General features: G+C 42.7%; 1 protein-coding gene across 5 annotated transcripts; it reads right to left on the reverse strand.

Annotated features, from left to right (window-relative positions):
* Positions 1–1,868: 1,868 nt before the first annotated feature.
* On the reverse strand, positions 1,869–20,814 carry LOC121683196 (high affinity cationic amino acid transporter 1-like). Of its 5 annotated transcripts, none has more exons than XM_042062722.1 (12): positions 20,627–20,814; positions 14,472–15,228; positions 14,011–14,169; positions 11,044–11,200; positions 10,367–10,491; positions 9,734–9,956; positions 9,079–9,218; positions 5,970–6,072; positions 5,131–5,336; positions 4,733–4,887; positions 3,978–4,086; positions 1,869–3,426 (listed from the first exon to the last, which is right to left on the reverse strand). In XM_042062722.1, the coding sequence occupies exons 2-12, from the start codon at positions 14,830–14,832 to the stop codon at positions 3,242–3,244; spliced, it is 1,923 nt and encodes a 640-aa protein (XP_041918656.1). In that variant the 5' UTR covers positions 14,833–15,228; positions 20,627–20,814; the 3' UTR covers positions 1,869–3,241. The 5 variants fall into 5 exon arrangements, with proteins under 5 accessions (XP_041918656.1, XP_041918658.1, XP_041918657.1 ...); XM_042062724.1 differs by lacking the exon at positions 20,627–20,814 and adding an exon at positions 19,819–19,956; XM_042062723.1 differs by lacking the exon at positions 20,627–20,814 and adding an exon at positions 19,815–19,956.
* Between the last annotated feature and the right edge of the window lie 982 nt (positions 20,815–21,796).

Below are 21,796 nucleotides of genomic sequence, written 5' to 3' on the forward strand. Positions count from 1 at the left end.
CTTTGCACTATATACAGAGATTTACAAGTTACACATACACACACATACATACACACATGCATGCGCATACTCACGCTCGCACACACACACACTGCACTCTCTTGTTGACCCTACAGTCCCAGTGTAACATAGTTTCAGAAGAGAGAAAAACTTTCATATGCTAGTAAGAAACTGACTGAGAAATACAACCCTTTGCCAGGCAAAGATTCAACTCTTGTAGAGCAAAGTGTAAGAAAGGGGGAAAAAAATCATCACAAGCTAAAATAAAATTAAGGCACAGTTAGGCAACAGCCGATCAAACAGCAGAAAACTTGTGTCCAGATTGATTGGCCAAATCTCCAGGTTCACCATTAGTGCAAAGGTCAAGCGGAGGCACTATACAGCACAGACACATAAAAAAAACTATATGTACATTCTCATCACTACCAAGAGAGAGTTTAAACATGTGTTGGAGGGGCATCACAAAATGCCACTGACCTTGACACAAAAAGAGCTTGCCTTTGATGACAACTCTGTGAAGACTAGCAGCTGAATCACAGTAGTATCTATGTATGGGCGGTCAAGGTCTTTCTGTATGGTACCAGACAATATTGTTCAAGTCCAGGCTTTCAGACTGAATGGCTGGCTGGCTGGCTTTCAACCCAGCTGAACATATACAAACGTCAAAATAAATCAAAAATAATTTAGGTGATATACACGGGCATATCTTTATACACATTAATCCATTCATTTCAGTTCTCCATTGTGCATTAATGACAATAAGACATCCCTTTAATATAGTACATTCTTGTAATGTATGCAGGATATGGCTTTTGCACTAGAATTCTTCAATTCATGGAATCGAATAGTTGGGAAGATTTGTGGAGGCACAGTTCAGAAAAAAAAAATACAGAGTACAATCTCTTAATACAATCTCACAATCATAGCAAAAACATATCTGCTACACCTGGCTATGATTAGGGTTGCAAAGGGGCGGAAAATTTCCGGTAAATTTCTGGAAATTTACCATGGGAAGTTAAGCTGGGGAATTTTGGAAATATTCCAAATGGGAAACTTTCATGGAATTAAAGGAAATTATGGGAATTAAAGGAAATTTACGGGAATTAACTGGGAATTTTGGGTAATTCATACAAACTGTTTCATATACAAACATTAACATTTTGTTTTGTAATAAGCAATATGATTATATGTTCGTTTTTTCGCTTAGCTTAGCATACAAAGCTAGCTAGCATGCTAGCGGGAATCCCATTCTCTGCCTATGGTTTACTAAGTATAAGTATAAGTATATATACTCTTTTGATCCCGTGAGGGAAATTTGGTCTCTGCATTTATCCCAATCCGTGAATTAGTGAAACACACTCAGCACACAGTGAACACGCAGTGAGGTGAAGCACACACTAATACCGGCAGTGAGCTGCCTGCAACAACAGCAGCGCTTGGGGAGCAGTGAGGAGTTAGGTGCCTTGCTCAAGGGCACTTCAGCCGCACCTACTGGTAGGGGTTAGAACCGGCAACCCTCCGGTTACAAGTCCGAAGCGCTAACCAGTAGGCTGCCTCAACTAGCGTGCTAAACTAGCAACACTGAACTGCCCAAGATTCACCACACCACTCAACAACAAAATCCGATTGGTTGGAACATTTTTCCCCATGCATATGAACGCACCATAGGTTTTCTTTATGTCTAGCAGCCTATGCCGATTGCTGTATGCATGTGATTGACATATGTGCAGGGTAGAAATCTGACTGAAATTGCATTAAATCAGGTTGTTTTAACTAATATTAGACTGCAAGATGGGGATTTGTCCACTACATTGAAGTTCCCTGTTATAGACTAACTTGCCATATTAAAAATTCCCAGTTTATTCCTATTAATTCCCGTTTATTCCTGTTAATTCCCATATATTCCCGTTAATTCCCATGGAAAGTTTCCAACTTTGAAAATTCCCGGAATTTTGCAACCCTAGGTATGACACAGTTGTTCTCAAGGGATGGACACACATGGAAATACTGCTACAACATTTGACAAAAAGATTAATTTATGCATTTCAAAATGGGACCATGGTTCTAGGTAAAATCATTCCAAACCAATGATCATGGCTATTTTTCAAGATGTATACTTCCAAGAACAAAGTAACAGTTGTCAAATAGTACTCCAACTTCAGTTTGTACCAACAAGTGTATAACATCATACAAATGATTTTTTTCCTGCAAGTAGAAATCAAGTATGTATCTTGGATAAAACATCCTTGGCCTGAACCAACCAGTTTAAAATGTTTTGTATACATTTTCTCACCCGGTTGTTGAAATACTCAATACATACTTGAAAGTAAAATTCGTAACAATTTCATCACAGTGAAGTAACAACAGCCATTTTTACAACCACAGTGAAAAACTAATTTGCTCCGTGATGGTCTGTGTTGACTAAAAGTGGACAGGACAGTAAGGCACCAGGTCCATTGCAGGCAACAATTCTGAAACGCTATAAAATACACTGGATGCTCCAAATGTTCACTTTTCTGTTTTATACATCATTATGACCATTAGGGGGCAACACTGTGTTTGAATGATCTGTACCTAGTCACGTTGGCTTAGCACAAAAGCCTAACATTCTGACTAACCTCAAAGGGTGGAGAAGCTGTATGCATCTGGGAAGGGAGGGGCATCTTTAATTGTGACAATATCTGTATAAATTATATGTAATACAAATGTTACAGTTAAAATGGCATGTATTTCAATTTCAATCTACAGGACTATGCTTTAACTATGCTAGTCATTATACCTATTCTAGAGCAGCAGTTGTCCCTGAAATGGGTGCATTTCAACTGTGCACCTGTTGGTTCTACAATGCTGGTCAGCCCTGTGTTGTCACACAGGTGAGTTATACTTAGATGGTCTGCTAAGTCCCAGCGTGTGAATCTGTACTGTGCTGGAGAGCCCTAGGCTCTGAAACCTGGGATCTTTTCAGCTTCGATGACAATAAGAATGTCCATTCCCAGCAGGAGAGATTGTGATGAAAGGTTACTTGGCAAATGTCCCTTTTGAGTTTCCGTAATTGATCTGGTTAGTTTGAATTCTGACATTGAGTGTGTTTACCAGAGATTGGAAAGCAAAAGCTAACAAGGTTGGCTTGGTATGATGGTGTGGATTAACCTGGCGGTTCATCTGTGGATCCTGTGAATCAGGTTTACCTAACATAACATACCAGTCCGACAGGATGATACAACTCTGCAACCTGACACATTTAAGGATCACTATCTTCATCCCCTGGAGTGTCAGTGCCATTACAGAGAAAGGCCTCCTTCTCGAGAGTCATGGCATGCCCGTTCATCAGGTCCTTAAAGCTTGTGATGTCGTTGGTCATGTTGGACTTTGCCAGAGCAGCCTCTGTGCTGTTCCAAATGCCATAGCCAAAGTAGATACAGAATCCTGGGGGAGGAGAGGGAGAGAGGTTTTAAAATGATAGAATGACTCCTGACATGATTACAAAGAGCAACAAAATAACAAAAGTATTACAATTTAAGTTAAAAACGTAAACCGATACTAAAAATGCAAGACAATAAAACAGACGACGTAAGACAGGTTGGTGTACGGAGCCCCTAAGGGGACATGAGCAAAACAAAATCTAAACTTTAGTTTCATGTGCTCACGTGAAACTTTCATGTGCTCACGTGAAACTTTCATGTGTTCTCGTGAAAGTTTCATGTGCGCACATGAAAGTTTCATGTGAAAAGGTTTTGCGTGCGCACACGAAACTTTCATGTGCTCACGTGAAACTTTCATGTGCGCACATGAAAGTTTCACGTGTGCACATGAAAGTTTCACGTGAGCACATGAAAGTTTCAGGTGAGCACATGAAACTAAACTTTTGATTTTTTTTTTGCTCATGTCCCCTTAGGGCCACATGTATTTATTTGTAAACCATGCGGTTTTCTTTCAGTTTCCATTTCAGCTCACTTGCCCCAAATCCCACAACTCACCTAGAACCATCCAGATGAGGAACCTCACCCAAGTGCCCCGGTCTAGCTGCATCATGAGGTAAACGTTGATGAACATGCTGACCACAGGCAGAACAGGCAGCAGAGGCACCTGCTCAAGGAGATAATGACAGACACACACACACACACACACACACACACACAGTCAGCCTTTAGTGCTATCTAGAGTGTGTGAGGGAGTCTACCCAAAGCAGCGAGGGTCAAACAAGATCCCTCTTATCAAATCCAGGCTTTTCCCGATAACGCCTTTAGCCTTGCTAGCTAACACAGGCTGTGGCTGAGCAAATGCGTTCACTTGACCTGACCCAAGAGTTATGTGGTGTTTAGTCCCAACCAGCAGGTGCTCTCTATCAGCTCTGAGACAGTTTGTTCGACTGTTTTGTGCTGTGGTTTCAGTCTAAGGTGGCTATCTAATGCGCTGCCACCCATGTATTACGTCATGCTAGGACTTCAGGACAAATAAACATCTCCCTCTGTGGTGTAGTGTCTATTGGAAGCACTGACACTCTTACTGTGGTGGCTGAAATTCGACCTCACTGTCAAAATTACAGCACGGTGACCGTACAGTGCATTATAAAATGTGATGATATTCACTTTAATGACTGATATGAAAATTAAAGTTGGTCTTTAACGATTTTTAAATTAAATATATGGTATGAATATATATTTTTTTAATTTCATCAATATGTGTCTGGTGGGGTTTTGGGATATAGTTTTTAAATCAAACACATACAAACCTTAAAGGAGAGCTTGGTTTTGCTCTGCGGCTGCCTTCCGACCACCACGGTGATGAACAGACAGGCCACTAATAGGATGACGAGGAGCAGCAGGGACCACGGAGCCAGCAGTGTTTTCTGGGCCGCAATCAAACAGAACACACACACCAGCAGCCCTACACAGGGGAGAGGGCAGCGGTCAGGGGATGGGGGGCCTGATGGTCTGTGCAGAGGTGGAAGGTGTGTGTGTGTGTGAGTGTGTCTTTTGTGTGTGTATGTGTGTGTGTGTGTGTGTGTGTGTGTGTGAGACAGGAAGAGAGGTTGTGTGTGTTAGAGAGAGCGAGCGAGCGAGCGAGAGAGAGAGAGAGAGAGAGAGAGAGAGAGAGAGAGAGGGAATGTGTTCATAAACAGTTTCTCACCTAGTAGACTGGTGCAGATGTTAACCACAGAGCCGGAGAGGCGAGACGGTTCCGTGTTCTTCGGGAAGAGAATGTTCTGCACCGAGAAGTTCTCCTGTAGCTGTAGGGGCAGGAACCCGGAGTTGTTCTCCTCGGCCTCGGCCTCTGCCTCCTCCTGGGAGGCGGCCTGGTAGGGCAAGACCGCATTGGGCTGGTCCGGCTGATACCTGCAGGGGGACACAGAGAGGAGAGATCCGGTCAGTCACATGGCCAGATGGGAGGGGGGGGGGGGGGTCTAGTGATTAGGGACCAGGCCATCCAAGTGGATTAGGGACCAGGCCATCCAAGTGGTATTCAATTCCAAGAGTTTCCACCATTATGTGGCTGGGCAAAGCAATCAGCCCTGAGAAATAATGTAATATAATGCAATTCACACATCTTGATCCAACAAACTTTCCTACTAGGACTTGCAGGCAGGATCAACGATGGGGAAAATGGTTTGAATGCCTTGAGAAAAAATGTGTTGTTGTTTATTAAATGCAGCAGTGACACTAAACAAATAGTGAACATTTGGGCTGACACTGCATGGATGGCTCCTTTCAAAAATGTTGCTTACTTACCACACGTGTTTTTACATCACAGTACACGTGTGTGGCAATCTGCTACGAGAGAGTGTAAGTAAATAAGAAAGAAAGAAAGAAAAAAGAGGTGGCTAGGAAGTTAAGCATTAAGCGTGGGCATTTTTAATCTATTCATTCAGGACATTCAATGAAGACATTTTAATTGAAGAAAAACCTAGGTCTGGAGACTTTCTTTCTTTTTTTTTTTTTTTTTTTGACTATTAGTTTTGGCTAACGTACCTAAGCACCAGGACACAGGCTGCCACCAGTGTGTATGCCAACAGAGTGCCAATGGACATGAGGTCCACCAGGTCCTTCAGTTCAAACAGGAAAGCCATGACCGCTGCAGTCAGAGAGAGAGACAGCCTTCAAAATAAGCATGTAACAAGTATGCTCTAACACATAAGGCTGCTGCACTTGAGGCACAAAAATAATTACGAACAATAATTTTAACTTCAGTAAAAGTTAAAAACTTTCAGTAAGCTTGAGTAAACCCATATGTACAGCTCTGAAATGTAAATTAATGAACATTTGACAAATTTTAAAGTACACATTGTACAAGTTCAAATGTTGTATTTATCTTTCTGTTGGTTGTTCTCTTACATCATAATACAATAAATAAAAGACACAAAGTAAACAGGAATTCTTCCAAGAAAACTGTTTGCAAATGGAAGGCCAAACTTCCGTATCTTAGCAGGGCATGAGATGTCGGCACACAAACAGTGATTGCATATCACAGATTCCGTATGAAATTCCAGTTTGTGCTTTGTCGTCACTCTCATTCGCTGTAAATGCTGGTCAGTCTTTTCTACTATTCTATCAGATAACCCTACTAGTGAACGCTGAAATGAAGTCTTTTATTAAGTTCCATTTATGTATTCATGTCCATGTATGGGCCTTTCCAACATTCGGCGGTCTGTTAAAACTATACAATGACCGCTGCAAAGTATATGACTGTCATGTAAGGAATAATGCATTCTCCAACGATCACCGTCGGGGTCCTGTTTGCCCAGTCGGGACTTATTTTCTGATAAGGACCGAGGGTCAACACATTATCCCTTACATAACAGACATACCTGCAAACTCAGAAGGGCTGAAAAAGGTGACATATTTCCGAAAGACCCCCCGCAGAAGATTTGAAAAAGATTTTACATTTTAACACGTAAATGAAGGGATATCGGGAATAACCAACATTTCCATTACATGCACATAGGTAGACCTGCAATAATTAATATTGAATATTATCATATTATATTATAATAAACGTGCAGTAATTTAAATATGGCTGCATTTGACACTTTTACATATTAAAATGACATAGTCCTAACAGTAGGCCTACCAGCTGTTTTGAGTTAAGGCCATGTTTAGCCTAATTGAATAACTTAATGATGGAGAAGATATTTTCAGACCTGCCATCCTTGAAGAAATGTCAGTATTACCTCAAACCAGGGGAAATACATTGGCCCACCTTGGCCTTCATGTATGCAGCCAAAAACAGACCAAACAACATAAATATTGACCATCTGTTTTAAAGCCTAATCCTTATCTATAAAAATCACTGGTGTTGATAGAAAGGGACTGTGGATATCCATTTTCTGGTCTCTATTCTAGCATGTCTGGTTTATTAGTACCTCTTTTCAATCCATTATTATTTGATATTTTTTTGTGAAGAAATACATCTATCCCTCATGTTATGTTGGTGTCTTTCTGTTCCTCTCGTGTATACTGAGGCTGCAATGATCACATTCCAACTAAAGGGGTGGGTCTCAGCAATAGGTGCGTTATGTCAGTCTACTCTAGAAGCCTAGGTCTCGCTTGTTTGCGCGCTAATTATCAAGAATTATGATCTATATGCTACACAGAAAACAAACAAATTAAACACTTATCACTGAGCAAGTCAAAATATTTTACTAGGTCCACTTTCAGATTTGTTGCAAATAACTACATTTGGCCTTGGAAAGGTCTGCGCTCCCTGAGAACGTCATGTCTAACCATCATCGACACATGGAAAATATAATGCTAAATGAAATAACTTGTGAACAAGCAATAACTTTCCAAGACAATATTAAACTATTAAGCCAAGCTAAATTCACAATCGCACTCAGTGCAGAGTCGTTTTGTTTCGCAAAGCAATTCAAAACGGCCAGCTGCGGGAACCTGAATTTGCGAGTAGGCCTAAACACTTGTTAACCTCACCTCAGCAAGTCTTTCATTTAACCCACCGAGGGCAAGAGAAAAGTAGCCTAACAATATGTTTTACCTTGAGTTTATAGTCAGAGAGAAACCTTCCTATATCAGGTATGCATAATTGATAAACCACAATAACACCACAGAACGCCTAAAATGCTGCCTGTCTGGTTATCATCTTGGACCAGTTTCTAAGGCAGTTTAAGAGGGCTGATAGCCTTCAAGCTTAACTGACTCTGATCTCTTACATAGAACAGCCACTGCCTCTCTCTTCATCCCATCTTTCTCACACTCTTCCTTCAGATCGCCTCGAGGACTCTGGTGAGCAGGCCTGTCTAGTCTGATGGTGGAGGCGTCTGGGTGGCCACTGACTCAGGATCAGATCTATCTGTGGAGTCAGACAGGGACCTGGCCTTGGAAGCCGGCCTGGTCCAAGGTCAGCACCTATCTCTCCCATCTGTGGTCTGGGCTGACAGTAATTGACCTGACAGTGACACAGACGTATTTGTGATGGTGCAACAACTTCCCTTACTCTCTCACTCTCATTCTTTCTCTTAATGAAATTATCTCTCCACTAACATCTGACTCTGTCTGATCTCCTCCACTTCATTAGCTCCTCTCCTCTCTCTCTCTCTCTCCTCTCCTTCCATGCTTACCGGACATGACCCCTGCCGCCACAGTGGCGGCGACGGGCGACTTTCTCTCGCTGACACTCGCCAGAAACGAGAAGAGCAGGCCATCACTTGCCATCGACCAGATAATGCGCGGCAATGGGAACATGGAGCCCAGGAGACTAGGCACAAGGGAAAGGGTGGAGGAAGAGGAGGATGAGGAAGACTTAGCATCCGGTGTCATGACCTGCTGCCACGTCTGTTATGGACATACAAAAGCTGCAAGCATTGAGCATAGGCCTCAAAAAGGGGACTTAGGCTTGGGCAAGAATGGATATGACCGTGCACATTCTTGTTCTTGCTGAGCCACTATGCTTGAAGCCTGCAGCTCTCTGAACACAGGGGCATACAGTGGGGGCCACGTGGTTATTTGGACGACAGCCACTCATTCTGCTCTGGATTTGAACGTAAAGCACGCTGGGGGAGGGGGGGGGATACCTGTGGGATTTAAAGGAGGTTAAAATGTTAAAGAGAGAAAGCGGCCTTGTCACCTGCCACGACTCCAGATGTTAGCGTAGCGACTACAGGGGTTTGGGATTTGGGGTTGATTTTAGCCAAAAACTTAAAGAGCAACCCATCCTCTGCCATGGCCCAAATCACACGGGGCATTGGGAACATGGAGCCTAGAAGACTGGTGGGGAGAGAGGGAGAGGAGGTGAGACAGAGAGAGACACAGAGAGAGAGAGAGAGAGAGAGAGAGAGAGAGAGAGAGAGAGAGAGAGAGAGAGAGAGAGAGAAAGAAAGAAAGAAAGAAAGAGAGAGAAGGGCAAGTTGGGTTACATTTCCTATAGTGTTAGAGAGCATAGTTACTTGCAGTAAGTCTCAGGGCTTCATGCAGTAGAACTCAAACACAAGGCACACATTCAAATCATAAATAGTCTAAATTAAATAAACATAAATGAACTAATTAATAACTCATTTGTATCTAACAGCTCATTAGCATTTTCATTTTCATTTAGCAATATGCAAAAGGTGGAAAATACATTTTCAATTCTACAGAGCATGTGCTTAATCATACTAACACATGCAGACGCCATTAACTAAAGCCACCAGCACAGTTCAAAACCTATGAAACCTTTAAAGTAAGAGGAAGAGTGACCAAATACCAGAACTACTGGTAGCTCCTGGCCTGGGAAAGTTCCCTACCTGGTGGAGAGGGCGCACAGGGAACCTACGGCTACTGCGTAGGTGGCACCACCCCACTCGACATGCGTAAAGGCCGCGGGCAGAGGGCTGTTGGTGTCCAGCAGGTAGTAGGGCATCATCATGGTGAGGGCGGCGGACACGCCGAAGTAGGCAAAGAAGCAGATAAGCAGGGAGGCCACGATACCGATAGGGATGGCACGCTGTGGGTTTTTCACCTCCTCTCCTGAAAACACACGCACACACACACACACGCATGCACGCACACACACACACACACACACACACACACAAAGAATCACAGACATTCATACAGACGTACATATTAAACCCCTTTCACTTACACACACACACACTGACACTCACACTCACACCAACACTCCACTTTTCAGCCAACATATTGTTTCATGCCAATGTCACCTTGCAGCGGTGTTTACGGAAACCTGCAAGAACTAGGTCACTGGACCACAAGGGTGAAAAAGTCTGACGCACGGCCAACCATAGAAATAACATAAAATTAAATCTCCCTGCTCTAGCACCACAACTGGTAAGGTAAGTAACAGTTGTTATCCACTGTATGTCTCAACGCCTGAGCCAGGTGGACCTGACCCATGTGTGAAGGAGTCGTGAGCTCACCTGTGGTGGCGATGCAGTCGAAGCCCACAAACGCGTAGAAGCAGGTGGCAGCGCCAGAGAGAACTCCACTAATCCCAAAGGGCATGAAGCCTCCAGCACCTACCTCATTTCGCGTCACTGTCACACTGGACAATAGGAAGAGGTGATCACACGGACACACACACACACGCACACACACACACAGTAAATGTATGTTTAGTACAGTCTATGTATGAAAATGGTGGGTGACAGTGCACATCTACTTTGTGGTGAAAAAAGTGGTGGCACAGCAAGGGATTACATCCTTTGAATGTTCAAGCTGAAGTGGCCTACGTTTCACAGGGCAAAGGCCTTTGTGGAATGATGAATCATCATATACTTTTCTAGATGGAACCCTCCGCTTCACACCGGGCCGTTTAACTATCTAAAACGTGTATTAACTTTGTATAGTCGAACCGTGTGTCGTCCATTATCCCTTACGTATTATAATATTCAGTATTCATTATTGAATGCTGACCTGGAATGATGTTTCCCCCCCCCCATCCCGAAAAAAGCAGGCCTACCTGCAGGCATGTAATTTGGCTATGCATGTTTGAGCGGGCACTGCACTAATTCTATTTAATAGTAGAGTGAGCACACCCAGGTCACATCAGATCAAATCAGAGTGAAAAAACAAACACAAAAACAGTCATGCTCACTTTGTCTGATTGAGCACCACATCAGGATCAAGGGACCAGTTCTTCAATGTTCCTTTAACCAGGCCCGACACGACCACAAAGAGCAGCACCAGTACGTTGATGCAGGTGAACACCTTATTGACCATGGCTGACTCCTTGACCCCAAAAGCAAGCAAGCCTGAGGAACAGACAGGAAGCTCTAAATTCAATGCTGTTTAAACAAACACATAGTCATAACAAAACTGTACAATTTCTCAGATTCACCGTGTCAAAAATTAACCTTTCTTCACCTTTCTCTTTTTATACTGTACACAAAATAAAGCTTCTGCCATGGCTATCACAGTCCCCTGATCTGAACTCCATAGAAAACCAGTGCAGAGAGCTAAAGAGGAGAATGCACAAAGTTGCACACAAAGTAATAGTTGTTTTATTGGCAAGGGAGGCGTTACAATGCATTTAACACAACTGTACCAATAATTGTTCCGTGTTTTTGATCAAAAATATTTATTTTTAATGAGGTACTGTTTTTTGCTCAGAATACATTTGCTTCCCTTCAAACAATATAGCATAACTACAGACATTCATTTTGGTTAGTTATTACTTAATTAAGCAATATAATACGAGTGGGAGTGGTGTTGGTAAAGGATATCACCATGGCTGCAGTTTGGTTTGTTTAGTTATATTGCTGATAGGATCATGAACTGCCAGAGCAATGAACAGGGATGACATAAAAATGTGCTGGTATTTGTTGGTGCCCACATCAAGGGCTTGCGTCTTGTTTAGTTGTGTCGATCGGATCATAAACGGCCACATTAACGAAGAGGAATGCCTTAAAGGTCAATTCCTGCTATCTCTGTTTGTCGAGGTCACAGAGAACTGCCAGTACGAAATAAAACAACAACAACAACAACAATACGTTACAATTATAACTAGTGTCGTGACCACCAGCGCGAGTATAAATGGTTACGGCGCTTCTGTGACGTCACATTGTCGGGCATCTCCTTCAGTACAGTGTCCCTGTCACTACACTGGGGCATTGGGATCAATCTTTTTGGCCAGAGGGAAGAGTGCCACCCACTGACCACCCACCAAACCACTTCCAGCAGCAACCTGGTTTTCCAAGGAGGTCTCCCATCCAAGTACTAACCAGGCCCACAACTGCTTAGCTTCAGTAATTCAGCTGAGACAAGGTATCAGTTGGTCTGGCTGCTGGCTAAAACAAAACAAATCGGAGCTACCTAACTCAAGTTGCTGCAGCCAACAGCTAGAGTAGCCAGGCAGCTTTAAGAATTTGTTGGTAGAGAACCATCATAAGTGTGAATGGGTTTGGGTCTGGGATGCCAGATACTACTGTTGAGTCTTCTAGAGGTGTTGTGGGCCTAATTTAATGAAACACTGTTGAAAGAAGGTGTTATAATATATCAGGATATCATTTTTTGTCTAGAAATGAATGTTGCATTCGAAAGGGGAGGCAAAGAAAATACACACTACTGAGTATTATATATTTTAAAGTCACTTTAAATCAATTTGTTCTAAAAAGCCTTTCAAACTTGTTAATGACGTCAATTATTAACAGAACACTAGCATGTTATGGGCAACAATGACCCAACCTGTAAGAAATCAAAAGGACATAAGTACTCGTTCATTCAACTTTCGATTCTATAATCCATATTGAACGTGCAGAAACTACAATAAAATCTTTGATTTTTCAACGACAATCAGGTCAGGTGAAAGAGACACATTTAGCCCTTCGTGCTCCAAAGACTCCCATTCACTTTGCAGTTGCCCGCAATCGCCCCCAGTGGAACTCAGTGGTACAATGGGGCTTAATATTAAGTGAACAGGCTCTCCATAGACGAGCTCTGGTATGTCTAAAATTAGGTCACTTGAGAACTTGTGTGCTCCTTAAGACAAGTCTATAACATCAAACAAAATATTCTTTGATGACATCCAAATGTACATCTGTATTTGAATTGCACAAGTATGCTTCTGGCACTATGATATTACACATTGCTTTGCAGTATGTCTAGATTTTTGCCATAGAGTGCCAGTGTGAGTGTATACCCGTGTGCCTGTGTGTGTGTATGTGTGCGCAACTGCGCATGCATGTTTATGTGTGTGCGTGCATCATGTACGTGTGTGTGTGTATACATGCGTGTGTGTGTGTGTGTGCACGCACGTGTATGTGTGTGTCTGTACAGTCTTGTGTGGAGTTTGCCTAAGACAAGTCTGCAACAACAGACAAAGTGTACTCTGGCAACTCCCACATATTAATCTTAAGTACACTTCTGCCATTATACAATGGTCATATTATTCATTACTGTGCTGTACATCTATATTTTTACCGTGTGTTTGTGTGTGTGTATGTATTTGTCTGCCCATGTGTGTGAGAGAGTGCATTAGTCAGTGTGTGATTATGTGTCTGTACGTGCACTGGCAGTGTAATTATTTGCATGGGCATTGAGCTTCCTGTTTCACACTGCCCAGACAAGAATGAGTCTCTGGACATGACAAAATTGAACAACAAAGATCAACAGACACTGATGACTGACCCAACCTTGTTTCAAGTTTGTTGGCGTTTGTTGGAGCATTGTGCAAGCACCTCATGGACTGAACTTCATGAAATTTGGTGTGCATGCAATCATGCAAAGATTATAACAGTGATTCAGGACGTCAAATTTCATAAATTTGTAATCTTTACATCACACGAAATTGTGATGTTCTTCAGTGTCCCGGGAATCATCTACCACAAATTGGTGGGGGAAAAAGTGCAGCCAACATACTTCTAGGTCCTCCCATGTTATATCTTGTTAGCTACAGTGTAATATTCACGCTATCCAAGGAACACAAACCGGTCTGAAGGGCTTTATACATTGATGACACTTAAACCAATGGTCTAAAATGGACTACACAGACATTTAAAGTAGTAATACGATGAAATCATTTCAGTATAGTATACAGTGGATGGAATAAAGAAAGGAGCCTTACCAGTTAAAATGAGGATGATTAGGACAGCGAACATGTCTGGATACTTAGCAAGTACTCCTGGAACATTCATAGTCATGTACTGTATGCAGAAGCTCTCAATGTGCTTGCCGATCAGGCTATCAAACGTAGCACTCCAGGCTCGGGCAACACTAGATGTCCCTGCACAAGAACACACTATGAGTCGTATTATCTAAACATGTTAAGCTGAGCACACAAAAGTGTAGTTGTGTATTTGGAACATGTCACAAAAAGACTGACATTTATAACTACCAAAGAAACGGTTTAATTGATGAAAATGAAAAAGTCATTCATCAGCGCAATAACATACTTCACAGAACTTGGGATTTATAACAGAGTAGCAGATCATCTTTCAGGTATTCCAATATTTATAGGAATGCAGAAATGCAGCCGTATGAACATGTGCATCCTGACAGCTAATAAACACACTCGCAGTCTCTTACCAATAATGTAGGAGAGGATGAGGTTCCAGCCGGTGATGAAGGCCCAGAGCTCGCCCACCGTCACATAGCTATACAGGTATGCCGAGCCCGTCTTGGGCACGCGCGCGCCAAACTCGGCGTAGCACAGGCCGGCCATGACTGACGCCAGCGCGGCAATCAGGAAGGAGAGTATGATGGCTGGACCAGCGTCCTCGCGCGCCACCGCCCCAGCGAGCACGTAGACGCCGGCGCCCAGCGTGCTGCCCACACCGAGTGCCACCAGGTCGAAGGTGTTGAGGCATCGCGCCAGCCGCGACTCGGTGGCGCTGCAGTCCACCACCTTTACCCGCAGCAGCTGCCGCCCAATGTCCTTCAGAAACATGACTGCAGCCCCAATAACAAAATAGTCCAGATCCGGGAGTCGGGGCCTCTGCAATCAGCTGGGAGATCTTGGGTAAAACTCTGGAAGCTTCTGGAACTAGGTTCAGCGACCAAAGTGGGAGCCCCTTCAACTGTATATACTGTTGTGTGTTTGAGTGTGTGTGTGCAGTGGGTGTGCTGATTTAAAGTATCACTCCTATCCCAAACTTGGCAATGGCAAGGGTAAGGCTGCAACTGTAGATATGGCAGTCGTTGGAAGTCAGATGGTAGCCAAACCTGGAAAGAGCTGTCTGAAGCTTCTCGGATTCTTCTAAGTCTTGGTCACCAGAGCAGCAACAGCCGCAGCAGACCACATACAGCTCGAGTTGACTAGTTGCGTCTCAGCTGCTCACCGAACCTGGCATGGGGAGAGGGGACAAGGGGGACATGATTAACTGCAACGGAAGCAGCTCTCACGCCAGCCACCCTTACAAGAGAAGGCAGCCTACACATGATACAGTAGGTGTCACACTGTCACACACCCACCCACCCACACAACTCACGCGCACGCACACACACACACACACACTCACAGGGAGGAGGGAGGCTGCATTTAGAGTATCAGTCCCTTCTCCCAACAGTACAGTATGACAGGCCCCTTTTTAGCATCTGCCATTTACAGAACTAAATGAACACATAAGGTTCCTCTCAACATGTGTAGATGGAAGGGTCAGTTTGCAGGGGGAATAAATAATGAAAAGGATGGGACTAGGGTGTAATAATAATGCTCGGGATGGGACTAGGGTGTACCCTGTGAACTTAATAAATTTGGCTCAGGTTCAAGAGTGATACTACTACTACTACTCCAATTTCTGGAGCCTCCATCCACGGTAAAAGCAGGGACCCCCGGCTTAAGTACGCCGCATACTCAGTATGATGAAACATGGCCACTAATAACATCATACTACAGTACAGGAGAAAAGTAAAACCCTAAGGATATACAAAGTTTAGAAACAAATCAAAACCAAATCTTACTTAACAACTTTTTAGAAGATTAAAATGGTTAGTAGAAATGCAATTCGAATGTAAACTATGATGAGACCAGTGATACCAGGACTAGGTGAACTAACCTTCAAGATATATAAACGATCTTCTCTCTTTTCAAGGCAAAGAATGATTCCTGGATATCCTCGTAGTGAATGCACTCAGAGATCTCTAAGACTAGTCTTTCCCTCTGAGGTGTCAACAACACAAACAACAACTTCTTAGATGTGTGAGCGAGCAACAATCCCAAAGGTCTGAAGTAATATCCAAGACGAGTGGCTTCTTTTTCATATGAAGTGTTGCTCCTAAAGAGCACACGTCTGAATGCCTGTACATCAGTGACCCCAAGTACAAACCATTCAGAGCCTCTGGCTCACAAATAGAAACAGTGACAAGTCACGTGGCTAAGCGTTTCCCAGCAGCTGTAACGACCAGACCTCTCACACACCCCGTCACACACCCACTCCGACCCCCCCACAATGCCTCCTCCGATCCCTATAACGCCTGACAAGTCTACACACTGGCCCAGTCACACAAGACTGCATTACCTGGAGTTTTACAAATAAATAAAGGCCATGAAGAAGGCCTATTTGAGGATATATTCTATGTACTGTTGATGCCCTTATGTGGCAGAAAGATTTGCAGAAACATTTCTTGGAAATGTGATAATATTAGTTTTTTAACTGTAATTTAGCACCAGATACACCCAGAACACTTTGGACATCTATAACATTATCAGTGCACAGATAGATGAGAGTGCCTATCGCTCAGCATTATGTTTCGGACAAAGTAGCCTATCTGATTTGATTTGCCAACTTACGATACCACATAATGTGTCATCTCATTTACAATTCCTATTCTTGAGGGAGTAGCAGTGTTGAAAAAATTCCCAATTTGACAAAAATTCACAAATTAAATGACTATGAAATCAGTCCACATTGTGGCTAAAGTCTGAACGAAAGCCGTTTTCTATTGTGAAGTATTTGATCTTAAACAGTACAAACATTTTGCAGATCCTCAATTTATCAACAAATAGCCACCAGATACTGATGTAAACAAAGAATGCAGTCCTCTTCTGACCTATGAAATAATCTCTATTCATATGAATCTTTTCAACATCTTTAAACGGGTACTGTAGACAGACTGAGTTTGCATTCAATCAAAAAATAAACAAGATACTGATACCCAATCAATTTCTAAATGCCAAGCAAGTTATATCATAGCTTTAAAATAGCAAAAGAGAAAATAGTTACATAATGCTGTCTAGTCATAACAGACACTAATATTTTCCTCATGGACTTGCTACAGTGTGGTAGCCAGAGCTCACTGAATTCTTCACAGCAGACATGAATGAAAGATATGCTGCTAGTTTGCCAGGTACCACCATGTGTCCTTACAGGGAGAAATGTCTAGCACCTGTCTGTTACATAACATAACATTTGAAAAGTCCAGACCACAGCTGCATTTTTGCCTCATGACAGGAGCCATTTGACAGTTCAGCCACAGGCTCTCAAAGATCACTGTGACACACTGTGAGAGCTTGGGAACAGTGGCAACAGAGAGAGACAGAGTGGTAGACAGAAAGGTGCACTGGAAGTCACCTGGCACATCTTACACTGCCACTGTGACTATGCTCACCTCCACACTGTAGCCCACACATGACAGGAGAGAAAGAAAGAAGCAGAGGAGGAAAACGTAACAGGCTGCAAATGTGCGGTTCTGTTTGGAAATCAGGCTGCTGCAAGGGCAACACATGACGTTCTCTCACGCCTGGAGGACAAAAACATAAAATAGGTATAAGCCAGGTCGGTAAATCAGGAAGTCAACACTCAGTCCAAGAACAGTGCCACACCATGGCCCCATACACGCAAACTCGTGCCACTCTTCCAGAGTTAATTCCAGAGGAGGTGGGTGGACAAGGAAAGGAATGGGCCCCTGCCCCATTCTGCACCAATCAGGGCTGGAGGTGTGGGGGTATGTGTCCTCATCAAAGGCGCTACACAGCGGGCAACGAGAGTAATTTGGGAACGGCAGTCGGTCACATGGATCTTCCTTACGACTCACGAGGGTCGAAAATCCATGGGGTGAGCCAGTGTAGTCCAGCCCGTGGCTGGCAGCTAAGACTTTTTTTACTAGATGGTCAAGAGGTTTGTGTGTGTGTGTGTGTGTGTGTGTGTGGGGGGGGGGGGGGGGGGGATTTGACTTAGTAATCAGAAAAATTCTACTCTGCCTCCCCACAACTCATGTAGTGACCAAGCCCATGGCAACACTTCTGGGATTCTCCAAAATAATTGTGCCTTGGCTGTTTGCCTACAGAGAAATGGGCTTTTCAGCTCTGGTGATCTCTGGCTAACAAGGCTGGTGGAGGTTTGTTGACGGTCCCTCATGTCAGCTATGGCTTCAGAGTTCGACATCTGTGAGTCATAGGACCATCGTGGGGCACCATGACCCCGTTCTGCAAGCAGGGATTTTATCAAGGACAGTGTGATAGGTCACAGAGAGCTATCACACACACACACACACACACACACACACACACACACACACACACACACACACACACACACACACACAACACAAACACACACACTCCCACACACACGCCCCCAAGGATGTCCAGGTGACCAGAGAATCAGGACATGTTGTGTGCTGCTGATGCTAATATTACTTGATCTGGCCCTGGTTTGGAATGTGAAGGGTATACAACACAACAAAACCACCTGCTATGACGCAATGGAGCCCACTCCAAAACAGTCATGCGTGTGTGTGTGTGTGTGTGTGTGTAGGGCCACTTCTAGGTTGAGTGCTTTCTTTGACCAAGCTTCAAACCAAAATAGGTCTCTTTGACCTTCAGTTAACTTAGAACCACCATTATCAATACATGCATGTGAACATAACAACAGGCCTATTCTAACCAAACAGGGACCCATCTCTGTGTTAACTGAAGCTCTGCATTACCCTTAAGAGGGAAATATCAATTTCATTTTTATGTACAATAGCAGTAAGGCTTTCTTTCCCAAAACAGATCAGACTTGTAATGTTATCAGTAAAATACAACTGTAGCCACTCCCGCAAACTCATTAAAGTGTTTAACAGTGTTAAACTCCAGTGGGTGTAAAATTGTAATTGTGATACCCTGGCAGACTGGCTCGCAGGTGAGTTCATTGTAAAAAATTGAAAATTAGGTATGCCCACTAGTAGTAAGACTCCAAATGAACGTGCTCTAAAACAGGTTTAACTGAGTGTAACCTAGGTGTAGCCTAACTCTCACCTAACCAATAGTATGTGACTGCACCTTACACACCCACAACATTGATCATGTCAAGACAAGCCCATGAAATTCGTGGCAGTTCAGACAGGCGATTTACTAGATGTTACTAGAGTTTTTGAAAATAAAAAATGCGTCATTGCTAACATGGTGCTGTGACAGGTTACATCCTGTACCAAGGTTCCAGTTACCGCACTTTACGCCGCGTCCGGACTGTGCCACCCAATGGTGCCACCACGTTTAAGCTGAAATGACATCTGTCATTAGGCTAGTAAGAAGATTAAAGCACACTTTAGATACTGTGCACTCAGTCAGCATACATGGCTAAATTCCAATAGTTTATTCATTTGTTATTACAATTACTGTCTTACGCTAAACACACCCATGAAAATACACCCAATAAATACTAACGAGCGAAAGCCTCGGCTCGTCCCAAAGGATAGACAATAACAATATCGCCTTTTTATTTCCACTCACTATTATGCATACAGCCTAACTGGCGGGCAAAGGATGACAAACCATTAGCCTATTGATATGCCAATTAACAGAAAAGTATACATTTTATACAGGTCAAACAAATTGGAAATTGTATAGTAGACCTAGTTGTTGTAAATGTTCGTTATCTCGACTGCAAGGTACCCTATTACTATTTAACAACACACGCACAGAAGATTAAGATAGGCAAATCTCACCTACCTATCACCTGTGCCCGTCCAGTACTAGCCTAAATGGCATATCGAACGGTATTATTTAACTTTAAAAGGCAATTGGCGTAACCTATCGTTTATCTCTACACCAAGTAATTCATCCATTCATTCTTCAATGGAAGTTTCCCGCTAATTATTCTTAACCGGATGTGGCTCGTCTCGTCTCACAGCTTTTATGTTACTGCGAGTAGAATGGCAATGGTCTCTGTGGGGTCCGACTTCCTCAAATGTGCGCGTACTTCTGGATTATCCAAATGTTACATTAAAACCACACGCAATTGGTGGAGGAATTTCGCGACAATGTAATTGTTTTTTTTATATAAAGATGGGGCAAGTATGTGTCCGAGCATTTACTATGACTTCGGACACATGCATACCTACCTAGTAGCAGCACCACGTTTTTTAGACTATAAAAGGAAATCCACGCCGATGCACTGGCACAAAGGAATCAAATATTTCCACATCATCAACCAATAGAGATAGGTATAGTCTGTCGAGCATCTACTTTCCTTCTCCACTATTTCATGTGTTCAACATATATGTTGTCTTTAAACACTCGAACTAAATGTGAATAAAAGCAGTTGTCGTCCTTTATTTGTGGAAATATTGCATCAGCTCTAAATGGCAAGCCCATGTGCGCGCTACGCGGAGGAAGGAAGTAATACTACACCGAACGTAAGGTTAACGAAACAAAACAACTGAAACAGGACTGCAACAACCTTAAACCATAAATAGTTGATGTATTATCAGTCCGTTGTAGTCTACCCCGTCTCGTACTTTAAATATAGCCTACTCACCTTACGCGATCTCTTGGTTTTATTTATGATAGTAGGCCGAGCATTGTGCAGCAGCGTGTGTTCAATTGGCCTGCTAGGTAATGTGAAGTTAGTCTAATAGGCCTACAAACAAAAGACCATTATTTGTGGCATAAACATGCATCATGCCACTAATCTAAGTGTACACGGTAAACCTCTACCTCTTGTCAAGTCTGTGTTGAAGTTAACCCCGCCCATAAATTCAGTAGCCTACGCTCCTCCATTTAGAGATGTGTCCATGTCCTTCATTGACTTTTTTTTCTGCTTCTGAGACAATCGTATCACTTCAATGCACAGCTTTAAGTATAACGTAGGCCTACCGTTTTCTTAAAAACATTTCAGCTAGTTACAACTAAAACCTGAGGCTGTCCTGTTTATTTTATTTATTTATTGTATTACTTGTTTGAATATTTAACATTATTTATTGGCATTCGATTAGAGTAGGCCTAGCCTACCTTTTAAAGATAGATATATACTTTATTGATCCCCAGGGGGAGATTCAGGGGGTCTCAGTAGCATACAGACATCACACACAACATGCACTTACAGCAGAAATGGTAAATATAAGTATAAGTATAAACATATAACCAAACTCCACTGTACAATAGAGACAGTAGGAGATAAGAAAAACTAAATACTAAATATACTATATAAATTAAATGTAAAAAATCCAGTGTGCTTGAGGGTGATCAAGCATGAGACGCTTGTAGTGACAGGGCCTGTAGTTCTGTGTGAATGGTGAGGTGCTCAAGAGAGTGAGTGTCATGGTGAAGGTGCAAAAGTAGTCCAACAGTAGTCCTTTAGTTATGTGTGCATGGTAAGGTGCTCAAGAGAGTGAGTGTCATGGTGAAGGTACAAAAAGTAGTCCAACATTAGTCCAACAGTGCAACAGTGCATTAATAAGGTCTAGAGACCAGCATAAATAATATGGACAAATAGGAGAGTAAAGTATAATGTAGACTTAAAGTATAATGAACTTATATAAGAGACATGAAACTTTCCATGCTTTGCATGAACCAAAATCAAATCGAAATAAAACAGGAAACTTAAGTTTTGTACACTAGTTTTTAAATAAAGTCACTCAAGTCATGTTCATCTAAGTTGGCATATTGAAATGCATTATACCTGTTGATAATACAGGTATAATGCATT

This window comes from Alosa sapidissima, chromosome 15 (genome assembly GCF_018492685.1).
Source record: "Alosa sapidissima isolate fAloSap1 chromosome 15, fAloSap1.pri, whole genome shotgun sequence".
NCBI classification, from domain to species: Eukaryota; Metazoa; Chordata; class Actinopteri; order Clupeiformes; family Clupeidae; genus Alosa; species Alosa sapidissima.